This window comes from Tauraco erythrolophus, chromosome 28, assembly GCF_009769465.1.
Source record: "Tauraco erythrolophus isolate bTauEry1 chromosome 28, bTauEry1.pri, whole genome shotgun sequence".
In the NCBI taxonomy this organism is placed as follows: domain Eukaryota; kingdom Metazoa; phylum Chordata; class Aves; order Musophagiformes; family Musophagidae; genus Tauraco; species Tauraco erythrolophus.
This window is the reverse complement of record NC_141492.1, coordinates 5,405,376-5,419,827: the sequence shown is the minus strand read 5'-3', so window position 1 is coordinate 5,419,827 and position 14,452 is coordinate 5,405,376. Positions and strand designations below refer to the sequence as shown.

General features: G+C 71.2%; 1 protein-coding gene across 1 annotated transcript; it reads left to right on the top strand.

Annotated features, from left to right (window-relative positions):
* Positions 1-4,545: 4,545 nt before the first annotated feature.
* APC2 (APC regulator of Wnt signaling pathway 2) lies at positions 4,546-14,214 on the top strand. Its single transcript, XM_086627576.1, is given in 16 exon segments — positions 4,546-4,692; positions 4,807-4,897; positions 4,978-5,146; positions 5,220-5,328; positions 5,416-5,529; positions 6,017-6,094; positions 6,887-6,967; positions 7,061-7,445; positions 7,591-7,661; positions 7,663-7,687; positions 7,834-7,973; positions 8,066-8,143; positions 8,236-8,352; positions 8,451-8,665; positions 8,753-13,022; positions 13,024-14,214. Coding segments are annotated over 16 exon segments (7,275 nt in total). The 5' UTR covers positions 4,546-4,551.
* The last annotated feature ends 238 nt before the right edge of the window (positions 14,215-14,452 follow it).

Below are 14,452 nucleotides of genomic sequence, written 5' to 3'. Positions count from 1 at the left end.
CGGCTCGGGGGGAGCAGACTTGGCACGAGGAGAGGGGGAACGGGGCGGATCCTGCACCCCCAACGGTTCGGGAGGGCTGGAAAAGAGGCGGGGGGGGGAGGATGGAGACCTCCACGGGCAGCGGGGGGGCCCCCTTCTCCCCCTGCCCCGGCACAAGCTCGGGGGGGTTCGCGGGGAGCCCCCGGCTGCCGCCCTTCAACGGCCGCGGCGCCGCTGGAAAATCCCGGCCGGGAGCGGCGGGGGGGCGGGGGCGGGATGCGGCTGCTCGGGGCCGCGCCGGCTCCTCGCGCAGCTCCGCCGCGCTCCCGCCGCCGCCGGGAATGAGGTACGGCCGCACCTGCCCCCCGCACCCCCGGGCACCCCCGGGCACCGCCGGGCATCCCCCGGCCCCGGGGGTCCCGGCTGCTCCGGCCGCTGCAGTCGCTGGGGATGGGGGGGCCGGGAGGGCTGCGTGAAGCGGGCGAGGGGGGCCCCGCCGAGGCGGGGGGGGTCGGGGTGCGGTGCTGGGTTGCGGAGGGGGCTGGATGCGGCCGGGGGGGCCCCGCTCTGCGCCCCCCACCCACCCCCCCGGCTGCGGAGGGTGCCCCCGGCCCTGGATGCGCTGAATCTGCCGTCATGCGGCGGGTGCGGCTCCATCCTGGGGGGTCGGGGGGGGAATCGGGCGATCTGAGGGGATCAGGGGGTCCGGGGGGAACCGGGCAGCATTTAGCCCCCGCGTCCCGCATCCCCGGCCGCGGAGACAAAGGCCGGACAATGCCGGGGCGCCGCCGGGAGCCCCCGGCCGGGGGGAGCAGCACCGGCCGACCCCATCCTCATCCTCATTCCCATCCCCATCCCCATCCCCATCCCCATCCTGCGGGCAGGGGGGTGGGGGGCAGCGGGGGCTGCGGCTGGGGGGGTCCCCGCTGCGGTGGCAGCATCTCCCCCCGCCCCGGTGCGGGCTCGGCTCGCTGCGGGGCCCCTCCCGATGCTCCCCCGGTGGGGCCGGTGCGGGACGCTGCGGCTGAGCCCCAAACTCGACCCTCCCGAACCTGATCCCCCCCCCCAAAGCCGCACCCCAAACCCACCCCCCCCCCCATAAAAACCTCGGCTTCCAAACCAGCACCTCATCCCACCCAGGGGTGGGGGGTCCCAGGCGCCCCAGGGCCCTGTCCCCGGGCAGGGGCGTCCCCAGCCCCCCCCGGGTGCGGGGTGCGAGGCTCGGGCACGTTCCTGCCCTCCGGCCCCGATGCCCATTCCCACGGCTGCCCACGGCCACCCTGCCCACGGGCTGGGACGGGGGGCTGGCCCGGGGGGTCCCTACATGGGGGTGTCTCTACTGGGGGCGCAGGGGGACCCCAGCGCTCACCACCCCCCTCCCCTTCCCCCCCCAGGTCGCTGCCAGGGCTGCCCGTGACACGCGTGTGCACGCAGCATACGTGCGTGTGTGCACGCGTGTGCGGGGGCAGCCGCTGCGGGGGCCTGGAGGGGACGTGGGTGCTGCGAGGGGGGGGTGGGGTGGATGCTGCGCCTGGGGAGGGAGCAGGTCCCGCGTGTCCCCATGTGTGCCCCCCCAAGTGTGCCCTGCGCGTGCCCGTGTCACCCGGGGCTGCGCGCGCGGGGGCCCGGTGCTCCCTGGGGTGGGTTTGCTGTGGTCGGGGGTCCCGGGGGCCACCGCGCGCGGCCGGGTCGATGGCGACAACACGCTGTTTGTTTAACGTCCCCGGGGGCCCCGGGGGCCGCAGCCGGTCGGGGGCTCAGATGTGGCGTCTGCTCGGCGGATGCTGCAGTGCCGGGACCGACGGTGGGTCCCGGCCCCGGCCCCGGGGCTGCCGCCGCGCTGGAGGGGTGCGGGGTGCGGGGCTCCCCCAGCCCTGCCCTGCCCTGCCCCGGCCAAGGCGGCCCCGGCCACGGTGGTGCGGAGCGGTGCGATGCGGAGCGGTGCGGTGGGATGCGGAGCGGTGCGGTGGGATGCGGTGGGATGCGGAGCGGTGCGGTGGGATGCGGTGCGGAGCGGTGCAAAAGGCTGGTGCGGTGGGTTGGATGGTGCGGGGAGGGGGACAGGGCAGCGCAGGGGGCGGTGGGAGCCGTGGGCAGCACGGGGCGGTGGGCAGCGCGGCGGGGCACAGTGGGGGCGGGTGGCAGCTTCTCCACCCGCAGCAGCACCTGCCCGGCACCCCCTCCCCGCAGCCCCGGCCCCCCCTTCCCCACCATGTCTAGACGCTTCGCAAATGCAGGTGCCGCCGCGCCGGCCCCTCCCCGCCGGCTGCAGATCCCGCAGCGGCGCTGCCGGTCCTGCCAGGGGGGTCTGGGGGGGTCCAGCGCTCAGACCCCCCCCCACATCAACCCCCGCCCCTTCCCCAGGCTCTCCCGGCCGCGGCAGGAGAGGGACAGGAGGTGGGCGAGGCTGGTGGGGGGCTGATGGTGTGGGGTACCCCAGCCCTACGGCCGCACCGACAGCCCCCTCCCCAGAGCTGGGGGGGGTCCCACAGAGTGGCCACCGCCCCACTGAGGGGCTGCAGTGGCCCCCCCAGGCTCTTCCAGCCTCTGTCTGCCCCAGCAGCGCCCCATCCCCCGCAAACAAAAGCTGTTGCTGTGGAGCGGTGAGGATGGGGAGCCCGGGGGTGGCGGCTCCGTGCCTCAGTTTCCCCCCTCGTGCAGTGGGGCTGGTACCACGAGCTGGCCGGGTGTCCAGCAGCCACATGTCCCAGCCCATCCTGACCCGCTGCAGCATGACACAGCACCGAGGGGGGGGCGGCTGGAGCACCCCGGCATCACGCAGGGCGGGGGCACCCTGAGGGCAGTCCTGGGGGAGGGGGCTCAAGCAGCACCCACCCCCGGCAGAGTGGGGGGAGAGTCCTGATGCTGAGCAGTTCAGTCGGCGCTGAGAGGTTTGGGGTGCTGGGGGGTTGGGGGGTGGGGATGTGTTCCCCTGCAGGCGCAGGCCCCCTCGGCTTTCATCCTCACCCCGCTGTGTCCCACTGCACCAAACCCCGCTGTGTCCAGGGGTGCTCAGGAAGGGCCATGGACCCCACTGCATTGCCCCATCCACTGTTGCCATAGCAACGGGAGGCCATGTCGGGCCGCATCCCGCATCCTCCATCCTGCATCCCGCATCCCACATCCTGCATTGCTCCCCCATCCCGCATCCCTCATCCTGCATCCCGCATCCTCCCTCCTGCATCCCTCATTGTCCATCCTGCATCCCAGATCTGCAGCCTGTGTCCTGCTCTTGCAGCCTTCATCCCTCATCCCTCATCCCACCACCCCTCCGTCCTTCCACCCCCCTCCCACCCTTGCTCCCCCCACGGCCCCTCCCGGGGGTTATTTCCCTCCTGGGGGGCTATTTGCCGCCTGGGCAGTGGTGGAGGGGGGATTTGCACCGTGGGGTCTTTGTTTCTGGAACCGCGGCCGCCCCGACGTGGTGTGGGCAGAGCTGGGGGGGGGGTGGCTCACAGCAGGACCCGGGTGGGGGCAGAATGGGGGGGGCCCAGCTGTCATGGGGTGCAGTTTGAGGTGGGGGCTGGGATGGCTTCTGTGGTGGGAAGGACATTGGTGGGGCCGTGGGGAGGGGGCTGGGGTCCCATTGCTGCCCGATGGGGCCTCTGTGCTGGAGGGGGTTGCTGGGCCCCCCCAAAGGGCTCGTGGAGGCAGAGAGACCCCAGGGCACTCGGGAGCAGCTTTGGGGGGGGGGCAGGGACATGGGCAGGGCCGGGGCATCGATCTCTGCCGCTGCCCCCGGCAGCCGCCGGCCCCGACCCTGCTGCGAGGGGGGAGGACGGGCCCGATCCTGCCCCTGCGCTGCAGGGATGAGCCCAGGGGTGCGTGCTCACGCCGAGATGGGGGGTGCAGTGGGGTGAGGAGGGGAGAAGGGGACCCCCCCTCTGCTGTGCACCCCCACCGTGCACACCCATTGCACGCACACGCGTGCACACACGTGGTGCTGACGAAGGCGACACGGGGCCGTCGTGCTCTCGGCTGCCGGCCTGACCTGCCGAGGCGGTGATGCTGGGGGGGGGGGGTCCCCGTCCCTGTCCCCATCCCCACATACCAGCGCCGTGTGTGCCCCCCCGGCAGGTGCGAGGGGCTGCTGTGGGTGCTGCGGTGAGAAGGAGGTTTGGGGGGGCCGGGGCTGGATGGGGGGAGAGGAGAGACCTGGAGGGGCTGGAGGGGGCAGAGTGGGGCTGGGGGCGCTGCTGGGGGGGCACCGGGGCTGTGGCGGGGGGAGTGAAGCGGAAGATGGTTCAGCGAAGGAGAAGACAAAAGCGAGACAAAGGGGGAAGGGAGCGGAGCGCTGAGCTGCTGCCGAGGCTGGAAATCAGGCAGGGGCTGGGGGGGCCACGGCTGCCTGCGGGGGGGCCGGGGCCGGAGCCCACCCTGCCCTGGGGGTGTCCCTTCTGGGAGGCTTTGCGGGGGGCGATAGCGTGGTGGGGGTCCCCTGGGTTTGTGCAGTGGCCCGGGGTGGGTGGTGGGGTGCTGGGGGGCGGTGGGGTGCTGGGGTCCGGCTGCAGGGAGCACCCTGGGGTGCTGCCCCCCCCCTCCTTGCCCCCGCAGGCGCTGGAGCAGGTGAAGATGTCCGGCTCCATCGCCTCCTACGACCAGCTGGTGCGGCAGGTGGAGGCGCTGAAGAAGGAGAACAGCCACCTCCGGCGGGAGCTGGAGGACAACTCCAACCACCTCTCCAAGCTGGAGAATGAGACCTCGGACATGAAGGTGAGGACAAGCCCGGGGGGTGGGTGCAGACCCCATGCTGGGGCTGCAGGAAGAGGCAGGTGGGGGCTTCCCTCTGCGTCCCCCACCTCTCTGACGGCTCCGTCCCTGGTTCAGGAGGTCCTGAAGCACCTCCAGGGCAAGCTGGAGCAGGAGGCGCGGGTCATGGTGTCCTCGGGGCAGACGGAGGTCCTGGACCAGCTGAAAGGTGGGTGCCAGGGCAGGGTGGGGAGAGGGGTGGGGGGTCCCTGCCGAGCCCCCGCCTCACGCCGCTGTCCCCGTCCCCAGCCCTGCAGATGGACATCACCAGCCTCTACAACCTCAAGTTCCCCCCGGAGGTGGCTGGAGCTGGGCGCAGCGCGGAGGAGAGCCCACTGCCACCCGTGCCCCACCGGGACGGTGCTGGGGACCTGGGCAGAACCACCCTCCGGCTGCTGGAAGAGCTGGACCGGGAGAGGTGCTGGCGGGGGGAGAATCGGGGGGTCGGGGGGGTGCCAAGGGCGGCGCTGACGGGGCTCCCCCTGCTCCAGGTGCTTCCTGCTGGGTGAGATCGAGAAGGAGGAGAAGGAGAAGGTGTGGTACTACGCGCAGCTGCAGAGCCTGGCCACGCGCCTGGACGAGCTGCCCCACGTGGAGACGGTGAGCGGGGGGCATCCGGCACCCCCCGGCCCCAGGGCGCAGGTGGGACCCTGCCCCCATCATGCTGTGTCCCCCCCACCCCCCCAGTTCTCCATGCAGATGGATCTCATCCGGCAGCAGCTGGAGTTCGAGGCGCAGCACATCCGCTCGCTGATGGAGGAACGCTTCGGCACGGCCGACGAGATGGTGCAGCGGGCGCAGGTCAGGGCGGGTGGGCGCTGCCCTTCCCCTCCTCGGACCTCCCGTCCCGCGCCCGGGGGGCTCCAGCTGCCCCCTCCCAACAGACTCAACCCTGTGCACCCTGGCATCTGGCTCCATGCAGCCTTGCGCCCAGTGCAGTGCACCCAGCGCTGTGCACCCAGCGCTGTGCATCCTTATGCTCAGCACGATGCAACCTGGCACTGAGGTCTGTGCACTCTTGCACCCACCTCTTTGCACCCTCACACGCAGCTCCTTGCACCCTTGCACCAGCTCCTGGCACCCTTGCACTCCACTCTTTGCACCCTTGCACCAGCTCCTGGCACTCTTGCGCCCGCTCCATGCACGCTTGCATCACCTCCGTGCACCCTCACGCCCAGCCCCGTGCACCCTGGCCCTTTGCCCTGCGCACCCTCCTGCCAGGCTCTGGGGGATCAGGGGGTCCCGGGGGGGGTCCCAGCCCTCGCTGACACCCGCTCTGCCCACGCAGATCCGGGCATCCCGGCTGGAGCAGATCGACAAAGAGCTCATGGAGGCGCAGGACAAGGTGCAGCAGCCGGAGCCGCAGGTAGCCGGGACGGGGCTGAGCCCGTCTGGGGCCGGGGGCTGGCGCGGGGGTCTGTGCCCGGTGCCCACAGGGCGGCGGGGCTGGGGAGGGTGGAGGAGGGGGCCGGGTGCAGCCCTTCCACCATCGATTGTCCCCATCTTGTTCTCGTTGCCCGCCGGCGCGGCACAGCCAACGCTTTGTGTGGCTCGGGCACCGTGAAATGGGCAGTTGCCATGGAGACGAGAAGTAGGCCATGGCGCGCGGCGGGCGGGCGGCTGCGTGGCTCCCGCAGCATCTGCCGGAACGTCGGAGCTGCCAGGGCGGGCACCCCGCCATCACCCATGGCATCGCCCACAGCCCCACCATCACCCATCAGCCTTCCATTGCCCCCAGCCCCTCCATCGCCCCCAGCCCCTCCATCACCCCCAGCCTCTCCATCATCCGTGGTCCCTCCATCGCCCCCGGCCCCTCCATCACCCCCACCAGCCCCACATCCCGCACGACCCCCCCCATTGCCAACCCACACAACCAGCACCACGGGCTCAGCCCTGGCACAATCCACGCCGCCCACCTCACCCACGCTCTTCCTTTCCCGAGCCTGCTGCCGTGGCAGCTCCCCCCCCACCCCCGTCAGCCCCAATTCCGGCTTAAAATACAACCCTGGCATTGATGAAAGCGGCAACGACTGGGAAATGCTGCCGGATTTAATGGCATCAGTGGGTTCCTGGAAAGTGGGGAGGGGTGGCTGGGTGGGCGGGGGGGGAGGCGAGGGCAGCACATCACAACCCACCCCCATCTGCCCCCTCCTCGCAGCTCTGCGGGAAGGTGCCAGGCATGGAGGGGGATGGCAGCCTGGACCCCCCGACCCACCCCGAGGAGGGGGGCAGCAGCAAGGTGAGGGGCCGCCGCGCCGGAGCCCGGTTGGGGTGGGCTGCACGGGGCGGGGGGGGCGGCTGCCGTGCGTAACCCCGCGCCCCAATCCCGCAGGTGGAGGTGGTCTTCTGGCTGCTGTCCATGCTGGCCACGCGGGACAAGGAGGACCTGTCGCGCACGCTGCTGGCCATGTCCAGCTCGCAGGAGAGCTGCCTGGCCATGCGCAGGTCGGGCTGCCTGCCCCTGCTCGTCCAGATCCTGCACGACTCCGACGGCGAACCGGCGCCCCCCGAGAGCCCCGCTGGTGCCAAGGATGCCCGCATGCGTGCCAACGCTGCCCTCCACAACATCGTCTTCTCCCAGCCCGATGAGGGCCAGGCCAAGAAGGAGATGCGGGTGCTGCACGTGCTGGAGCAGATCCGCTCCTACTCGGAGACCTGCTGGGACTGGCTGCAGATGCAGAGCAGGGACGGGGGCCGAGGCCCCGAGGGTGGCACGGGTACGGTGCGGGTACACACAGGGTGCTGGCACATGCACGCGTGTACGCGCATGCACCACCGTGCACGTGAGCGTCCGCGTGTGGCGGGTGATGGTGGGGACCGTTGGTGCCAGCCCCCAGGGCTGACCACTACCTGTGCCCACAGCGCCGGTGCCCATCGAGCCGCAGATCTGCCAGGCCACCTGTGCCATCATGAAGCTCTCCTTCGACGAGGAAGTACCGGCGAGCCATGAACGAGCTGGGTGAGTGCGGCGGGGTGGGTGAGGGGAGGGGGGCTCCATCCCTGTGGCATCGCAGCTGTCCCTGCCCACCCTCCTGCCTGGCACAACAGGGGAAGGGGTGCTGGGGGGCATCCCTCACCTGAGTCGCCCCCTGTGCCATCCCTCAGGTGGGCTGCAGGCGGTGGCTGAGCTGCTGCAGGTGGACTACGAGATGCACAAGATGACGAACGACCCGCTGAACCTGGCGCTGCGACGCTACGCGGGCATGGCCCTCACCAACCTCACCTTCGGCGACGTGGTCAACAAGGTGGTGGGGGGAGCCAGGGAGGGGGCTGCGGGGTGGGGAGCGGGGCCGGGGGGGCTGTGGCGTTGCCCTCACCGCCCTCATCCTCCTCGCAGGCGACGCTGTGCTCGCGCCGGGGCTGCATGGAGGCCATCGTGGCTCAGCTGGGCTCCGACAGCGAGGAGCTGCACCAGGTGGGTGCTGGCGGCGTTGGGGGGCTCCCCCGGGGATGGGGTGGGAGGGATGGTCCCCTCGCCCACCCACCCTCCCCACTCTGCCCTCCCAGGTGGTCTCCAGCATCCTGCGGAACCTCTCCTGGCGCGCCGACATCAACAGCAAGAAGGTGCTGCGGGAGGTGGGCAGCGTGACGGGGCTGACGCGGTGTGCGCTGCACGCTGGCAAGGTGAGCGCCAGGGCGGGCGGCGGCGGGCACCAGGGCAGCCGGACGCAGGCTGACGGCTCGGGGGGTCTATGTGTGTCTATCTCTCCACCCCGGGACAGGAGTCCACGCTGAAGAGCGTCCTGAGCGCGCTGTGGAACCTGTCGGCGCACAGCACGGAGAACAAAGCCGCCATCTGCGGGGTGGAGGGGGCCCTGGGCTTCCTGGTGAGCACCCTCACCTACAAGTGCCAGAGCAACTCGCTGGCCATCATCGAGAGCGGCGGCGGCATCCTCCGCAACGTCTCCAGCCTCGTCGCCACGCGGGAGGACTACAGGTGAGGGTCGCTGCCAAGGGGGGATGGCACCAGGGAGGGGGCTCAGGGACCGTCCCTGACGGCCGGGGGTCCCCCTGTGTCCTCCAGGCAGGTGCTCCGGGACCACAACTGCCTGCAGACGCTGCTGCAGCACCTGCGCTCGCACAGCCTCACCATCGTCAGCAACGCCTGCGGCACCCTCTGGAACCTGTCCGCCCGCAGCCCCCGCGACCAGGAGCTGCTGTGGGACCTGGGGGCGGTCAGCATGCTGCGCAACCTCATCCACTCCAAGCACAAGATGATCGCCATGGGCAGCGCCGCCGCTCTCCGCAACCTCCTCACCAACCGACCCCCCAAGTACAAGGACGCGGCGGTGGTCTCGCCGGGCTCCTGCATGCCCTCGCTCTACATGCGCAAGCAGAAGGCGCTGGAGGCCGAGCTGGATGCCAAGCACTTGGCCGAGACCTTCGACACCATGGAGAAGCAGAGCCTGAAGAGCCAGAGCATGAAGAAGCCGACGCGGCACATGGAGAACCTGGTGAAGGACTATGCCTCCGACTCCGGCTGCTTCGACGATGACGAGGTGCCCAACATCTCTACTGGCGTGGAGACGGCCAACGCCTCCGTCCTCTCCATGTTCCTCAACTCCTCCTTCCTGCAGGGGCAGGCGCTGCCCCGGGCGCTGGCGCAGAGACGGTGTCCGGAGCCGGAGAAGGATGGCAGCGGCAAGCCGGCCGAGCCCAGGAAGCCACCGCTGCCAGAGGATGACGTCTCGCTGGCCGCCGAGAAGTTGGCCAACAAGATCTCCAGCACGGTGGCCAAGATCGACAAGCTGGTGGAGGACATCTCTACCATGCACACGTCCTCGGACGACAGCTTCAGCCTCAGCTCGGAGGACCACTGCCTGGACTGGCAGTACGGCCCCGAGGAGGTGCGCGAGGCGCGTGCCCAGTCCTGCTCGCCGTGCCGCCTCTCGGACGCGGGTGGCTTTGCCAGGCGGGAGAGCCGCAGCCGGGCACAGACGCTGCTGCGGCTGAAGACCGCCTACACCAGCCTGTCCAACGACAGCCTCAACAGCGGCAGCACCAGCGATGGCTACTGCACCAAGGAGCACATGAAGCCCTGCACCAGGGCCGCCTTCCTCGACTACCGGGACGAGCTGCAGCGGTACCAGAAGCGGCCGAGCCGGCTCGACCTCAAGAGCATCCTGGGTGGCAAACCGGAGCGGGTCGAACCCCCCGTGCCCAAGGGCAGAGACCCGGCTGAGCCAGGCAAGCCGGAGCAGCGAGACCTGCCCGAACGGACCAAGAAGACGGTGACTTTCCCCAGCCCCAGGGCACTGGAGAAGGAGCCCGAGTGGAAGAAGGAGGCGGGCGGCAAGGTCTCCCCCGACGCCCAGGTCCGCACCATCAAACTCTCCCCGTCCTACCAGCACGTCCCCCTGCTCGAGAGCCTGGCCAAGAACGGCGCGGCCACCGGTGCCGGCCACCACCCCTCCCTCCTGGGCAGAAAGCAAGCCTGGCTGCCCCCGGCCCTGCTGCAGACGGCTGAGACCCTGAGCAAGATCCCAGAGAAGCTGCCTGCCCACCCGCCGGCCATGGCGGAGCAGGAGTCAGTGCAGAAGTACTCGGTGGAGGACACCCCGATCTGCTTCTCCCGGTGCAGCTCCCTCTCCTCCCTCTCCTCGGCAGACAACGTGCTGGATGGGCAGAGCCACAGTGAGAACGACCTGGACAGTGACTCCTCCCTGGAGATCCTGGAGATGGAGGAAGGGGACGGAGAGGGTGAGGATGGGAGGCAGGAGAAGGAGAAGGTGGCGGATCCAGGTCCGAGCACGCCGGTGGGCATTTCCCAGCCCATCACCATTCCCTTCCCGAAGCGCGACAAGGTCTTCCTGCGGGAGTCGTCGCCGTCGCGCCAGGAGGACCTCACGCCCTCCAGCTCCTCGGAGAACTACATCCAGGAGACACCACTGGTGATGAGCCGCTGCAGCTCCGTCAGCTCCCTGGGCAGCTTCGAGAGCCCCTCCATCGCCAGCTCCATCCAGAGCGACCCTTGCAGCGAGATGATCAGCGGCACCATCAGCCCCAGCGAGCTGCCCGACAGCCCCGGGCAGACCATGCCGCCCAGCCGCAGCAAGACCCCCCTCTTCGAGCTGGGCTGCCAACCGGAGAAGGAGACCAGCCAGTTCAACATCCAGTGGGAGAACAACGTCAAGAAGTTCATGGAGATCACCGACTTCAAGGAACGCTTCCAGCTGCCCCAGGACCTGGACTCCATGGTCTACTTCACGGTGGAGAAACCCAACGAGAACTTCTCCTGCGCCTCCAGCCTGAGCGCCCTGCCCCTCCACGAGCACTACGTCCAGAAGGACGTGGAGCTCAAGTTGATTCCCACCTTCCCGGAGAAGAACAGCCTGAATTTCGTGGCTCACGAGAAGCGGGAGGAGCGGCGGGAGGAGCGGTACCTGGAGGGCCGGCGGCGGGCCGACCGCCCCGAGCCCCCCGACGACGACGACATCGAGATCCTGAAGGAGTGCATCAGCTCCGCCATGCCCTCCCGCTTCCGCAAGGTCAAGACCTCCCTGCTCTCCGGCCAGGTCCTGCACCCCCAGACGAAGAAGCCGGTGCACGTCCCCGTCTACATGCTGGTGCCGGCGCCCGCGCACCCCGGCGTCCCCAAGCACCTGCGCGCCGCCGCCCGCGACCTCTTCAAGGACGACGACTCCTTCACCGACTCGGCCGACGGGACCCCCGTCAACTTCTCCAGCGCTGCCTCGCTGAGCGACGACACCTTGCGCTACCCGGCCGCCGAGGAGGCTGAGCACCCCCGCAGCGCGGGCACGGGGCGCCCGGCTGGGGCTCTGCCCGACGGGCAGCGCCAGGTGGGCAGTGCCAGCACCGTCCCAGCCAGGAGAGCTGCCTCCGGCAGCTCCGTGCCAGCGCGGCTGAGCGCAGCCTGCCAGGGGAGAGCGGGATCCAGCCGTGGCCAAAGCGGGGAGGGGACGCGGGGCCAGCCCCCCGCCCCCAAGAGCGGCCCCAGCCCAGAGCTGGAGGTGGGGAGGACCAGCGGTGCCCCTGGCAGGAAGGATGCGCCCCAGGAGGACGGGGTGGCCTTCCAGTCGCTGTGCCACACCACGCCGACGGAGGAAGCCGTCTACTGCTTCTACGAGCAGGACTCGGACGAGCTGCCCGAGGCGGGCAGGGAGGGGTCCGGTGGCAGAGCCCAGCCCAGCCGGGCACCCCCCCGGAGGGAGCGCTGGGGCGGCTCCGTTCCCCGCAGGGAGCCCGAGCCTGGTGCCCGGCTGGCGAAGGCGAAGCCGCAGAACAACCTCATCGCCGACGAGACGCCGCCGTGCTACTCCCTCAGCTCCTCCATGAGCTCCCTGAGCGATGCCAACCTCTCCGAGGGCGAGGAGCGGGGCCAGCCCTGCGGCAAAGCCCCCCGGCCGCGGTCGGGCATGGCGGGGGGGGAGGGCTCCCCCGGCTCCCCCAGCCTCAACTCGGAGGATGACCTGCTGCAGAAGTGCATCGGCTCGGCCATGCCCAAGCGCCGGCGGCCCTCGGCTCGCCGGAGGACGGCGGAGCGGAAGCAGAAGGCGCCGGGCGCCGGCGGGAGAGAGCGGAAAGCGGAGGCGAGGCATCGCCCCACCGAGGACGCCGGCTCCGACCGGGGCTCGGACCTGGACAGCGTGGAGTGGCAAGCCATCCAGGAAGGTGCCAACTCCATCGTCACCTGGCTGCACCAGGCTGCCGCCTCCCTCTCCCGGGAGCCTTCCTCTGAGTCCGACTCCATCCTCTCCTTCGTGTCGGGGCTCTCGGTGGGCTCCACGCTGCAGCTCTCCCTCGGCAGGCAGGACAAGCAGCGAGCTGGCAGCGCGGCCGGCCGGGATGCGGCAAGGAGGGAGCACAGCAAGAGCCGCCCGGAGAGGAAGGATGCACCAGGTGCCCGTCCCGCCGGCCGCGGGAGCGCCAAGGCGGAGCGGAGCCCGGCGCCCACCAAGCCGGTGCCCAACCTGCCCGTGGTCTTCCGTGGCAGGACCGTCATCTACATGCCCAGCCTGGCCAAGGACGCCCCGAGCCCGCGGGCCACCCCGAAGAAAAGCCCCGCGGTGAAGCCGGAGGTGCCACCAGCCAAGAACCTCTCGCTGAGCCAGCAGCGCTCGCGGAGCCTGCACCGGCTGGGCAGACCCCCCGAAACCAGCGACCTGGCGCTGCCCAAGCGGAGCACGACACCGCCCGCCCGCATGGGCAAGGGACCCCCCTCCTCGGGCTCCTCCCGCACCTCCACCCCCTCCCAGCACGCCCCCAAGAAGCTGCCGTCGCCCTCCCAGCTTGCCAAGCAGGGTGCCCCGGGCAGGGGCAAGGCGGGCAGCTCGCCCCTCCCCACCGGGACCCCCGGCCAGAGCCCCGGCCCCCAAGTCCCCGGCCCCCCGGCAGTCCAAGACGCAGAAGTCGCCCGTCCGCATCCCCTTCATGCAGAAGCCCAGCAGGAAGGTGCTGCCGGGCCGGGGGGCCATGCCGGTGCTGGAGGAGCAGGTGGCGGGCGGCAAGGCGCGGGGCGGCGGGCCGGGGGGGCCGGGGGGCGGCCGGCTCAACCTGGTGCGGATGTCGTCCGCCCGTTCCAGCGGGAGCGACTCGGACCGTTCCGGCTTCCTGCGCCAGCTCACCTTCATCAAGGAATCTTCCAGCCTGCTGCTGCGGCACCGCGCCGAGCTCTCCCCGGCGCAGCCGGCGGCTCCGCTGCCTCGCCGCGCCTCCCCGCAGCGCAGCCGTGCCGCCCTCCCCGCCGTCTTCCTCTGCTCCTCCCGCTGCGACGAGCTCAAGGCGGCCAAGCCGGTGGCCCCCGGCCCGCGGCCCCCCGGCCCCAGCGCCCAGCCCGCCGGCAAAGTCCCTGCCGGGGCCAAACCACCGCGGAGGACCAGCTCCGAGAGCCCGTCCCGGCTGCCGGTGAAGACCAGCGTCCCCGCACCCGAACCCTTCAAGAGGTACTCATCCTCGCCCAACATCAGCGTGGCACGGAGGACGGGCAGCCCTTCCTCTGTCCTCTCCGCCCGCTCTGAGGCTTCGGCACGGCGGCGGCAGATGGAGGCGGTAGCCGACGGGCAGCCAGCAAAGCCACCGGTGGTGATGATGAAGGGCACTTGGCGGAGGATTCGGGACGAAGACATCCCCCACATCCTCAAGAGCACGCTGCCCTCCTCCGCCCTGCCACTGGCGGGCACCGGCGAGGAGGAGCGCCCCGGCACCCCCGGCCCCAGGAAGACCAGTGACGCCGTGGTGCAGACCGAGGACTTCTCCACCTCCAAGACCAACTCCAGCACTTCTCCCACGCTGGAGACCCGCGAGGGGCCCCCGCACGCCCGCGCCGCCTGCGACGGCGAAGCCCCGGCCCCTGCCAAGGCCGCCCTGCCCATCTCCTTCGGCCACGAGGCGCCGGCCGGGACCTTCCCCGCCAGCCGGCACGGCTCCCCGAGCAGAGCCGCCCGCGTCACCCCCTTCAACTACGTCCCCAGCCCCATGGTGGTGACGGCGGTGGCCGACAAGGCGGTGGAGAAAATCCAGGCTTGAGCCGCTGCCGCGGATGAAGCCCCGGCGAGGGTCCCGCGACACCCCCCTGCCCCCCGGGAGCTGGCCAGGACTGCGCTGCGGGGGGGACAGCGATGCGGGATGGTGGGGACCGGAGAGTCACCCCAACCCGCTGCCCGCCCTGGCTGGGGTCTTGCTGCACCGGAGCATCCTGGTTCCCAGTGCCAAGGACTGCGGGGGGGGACTCGCTGGGCAGCGGGGGTGATGCCCCGACCTGGGG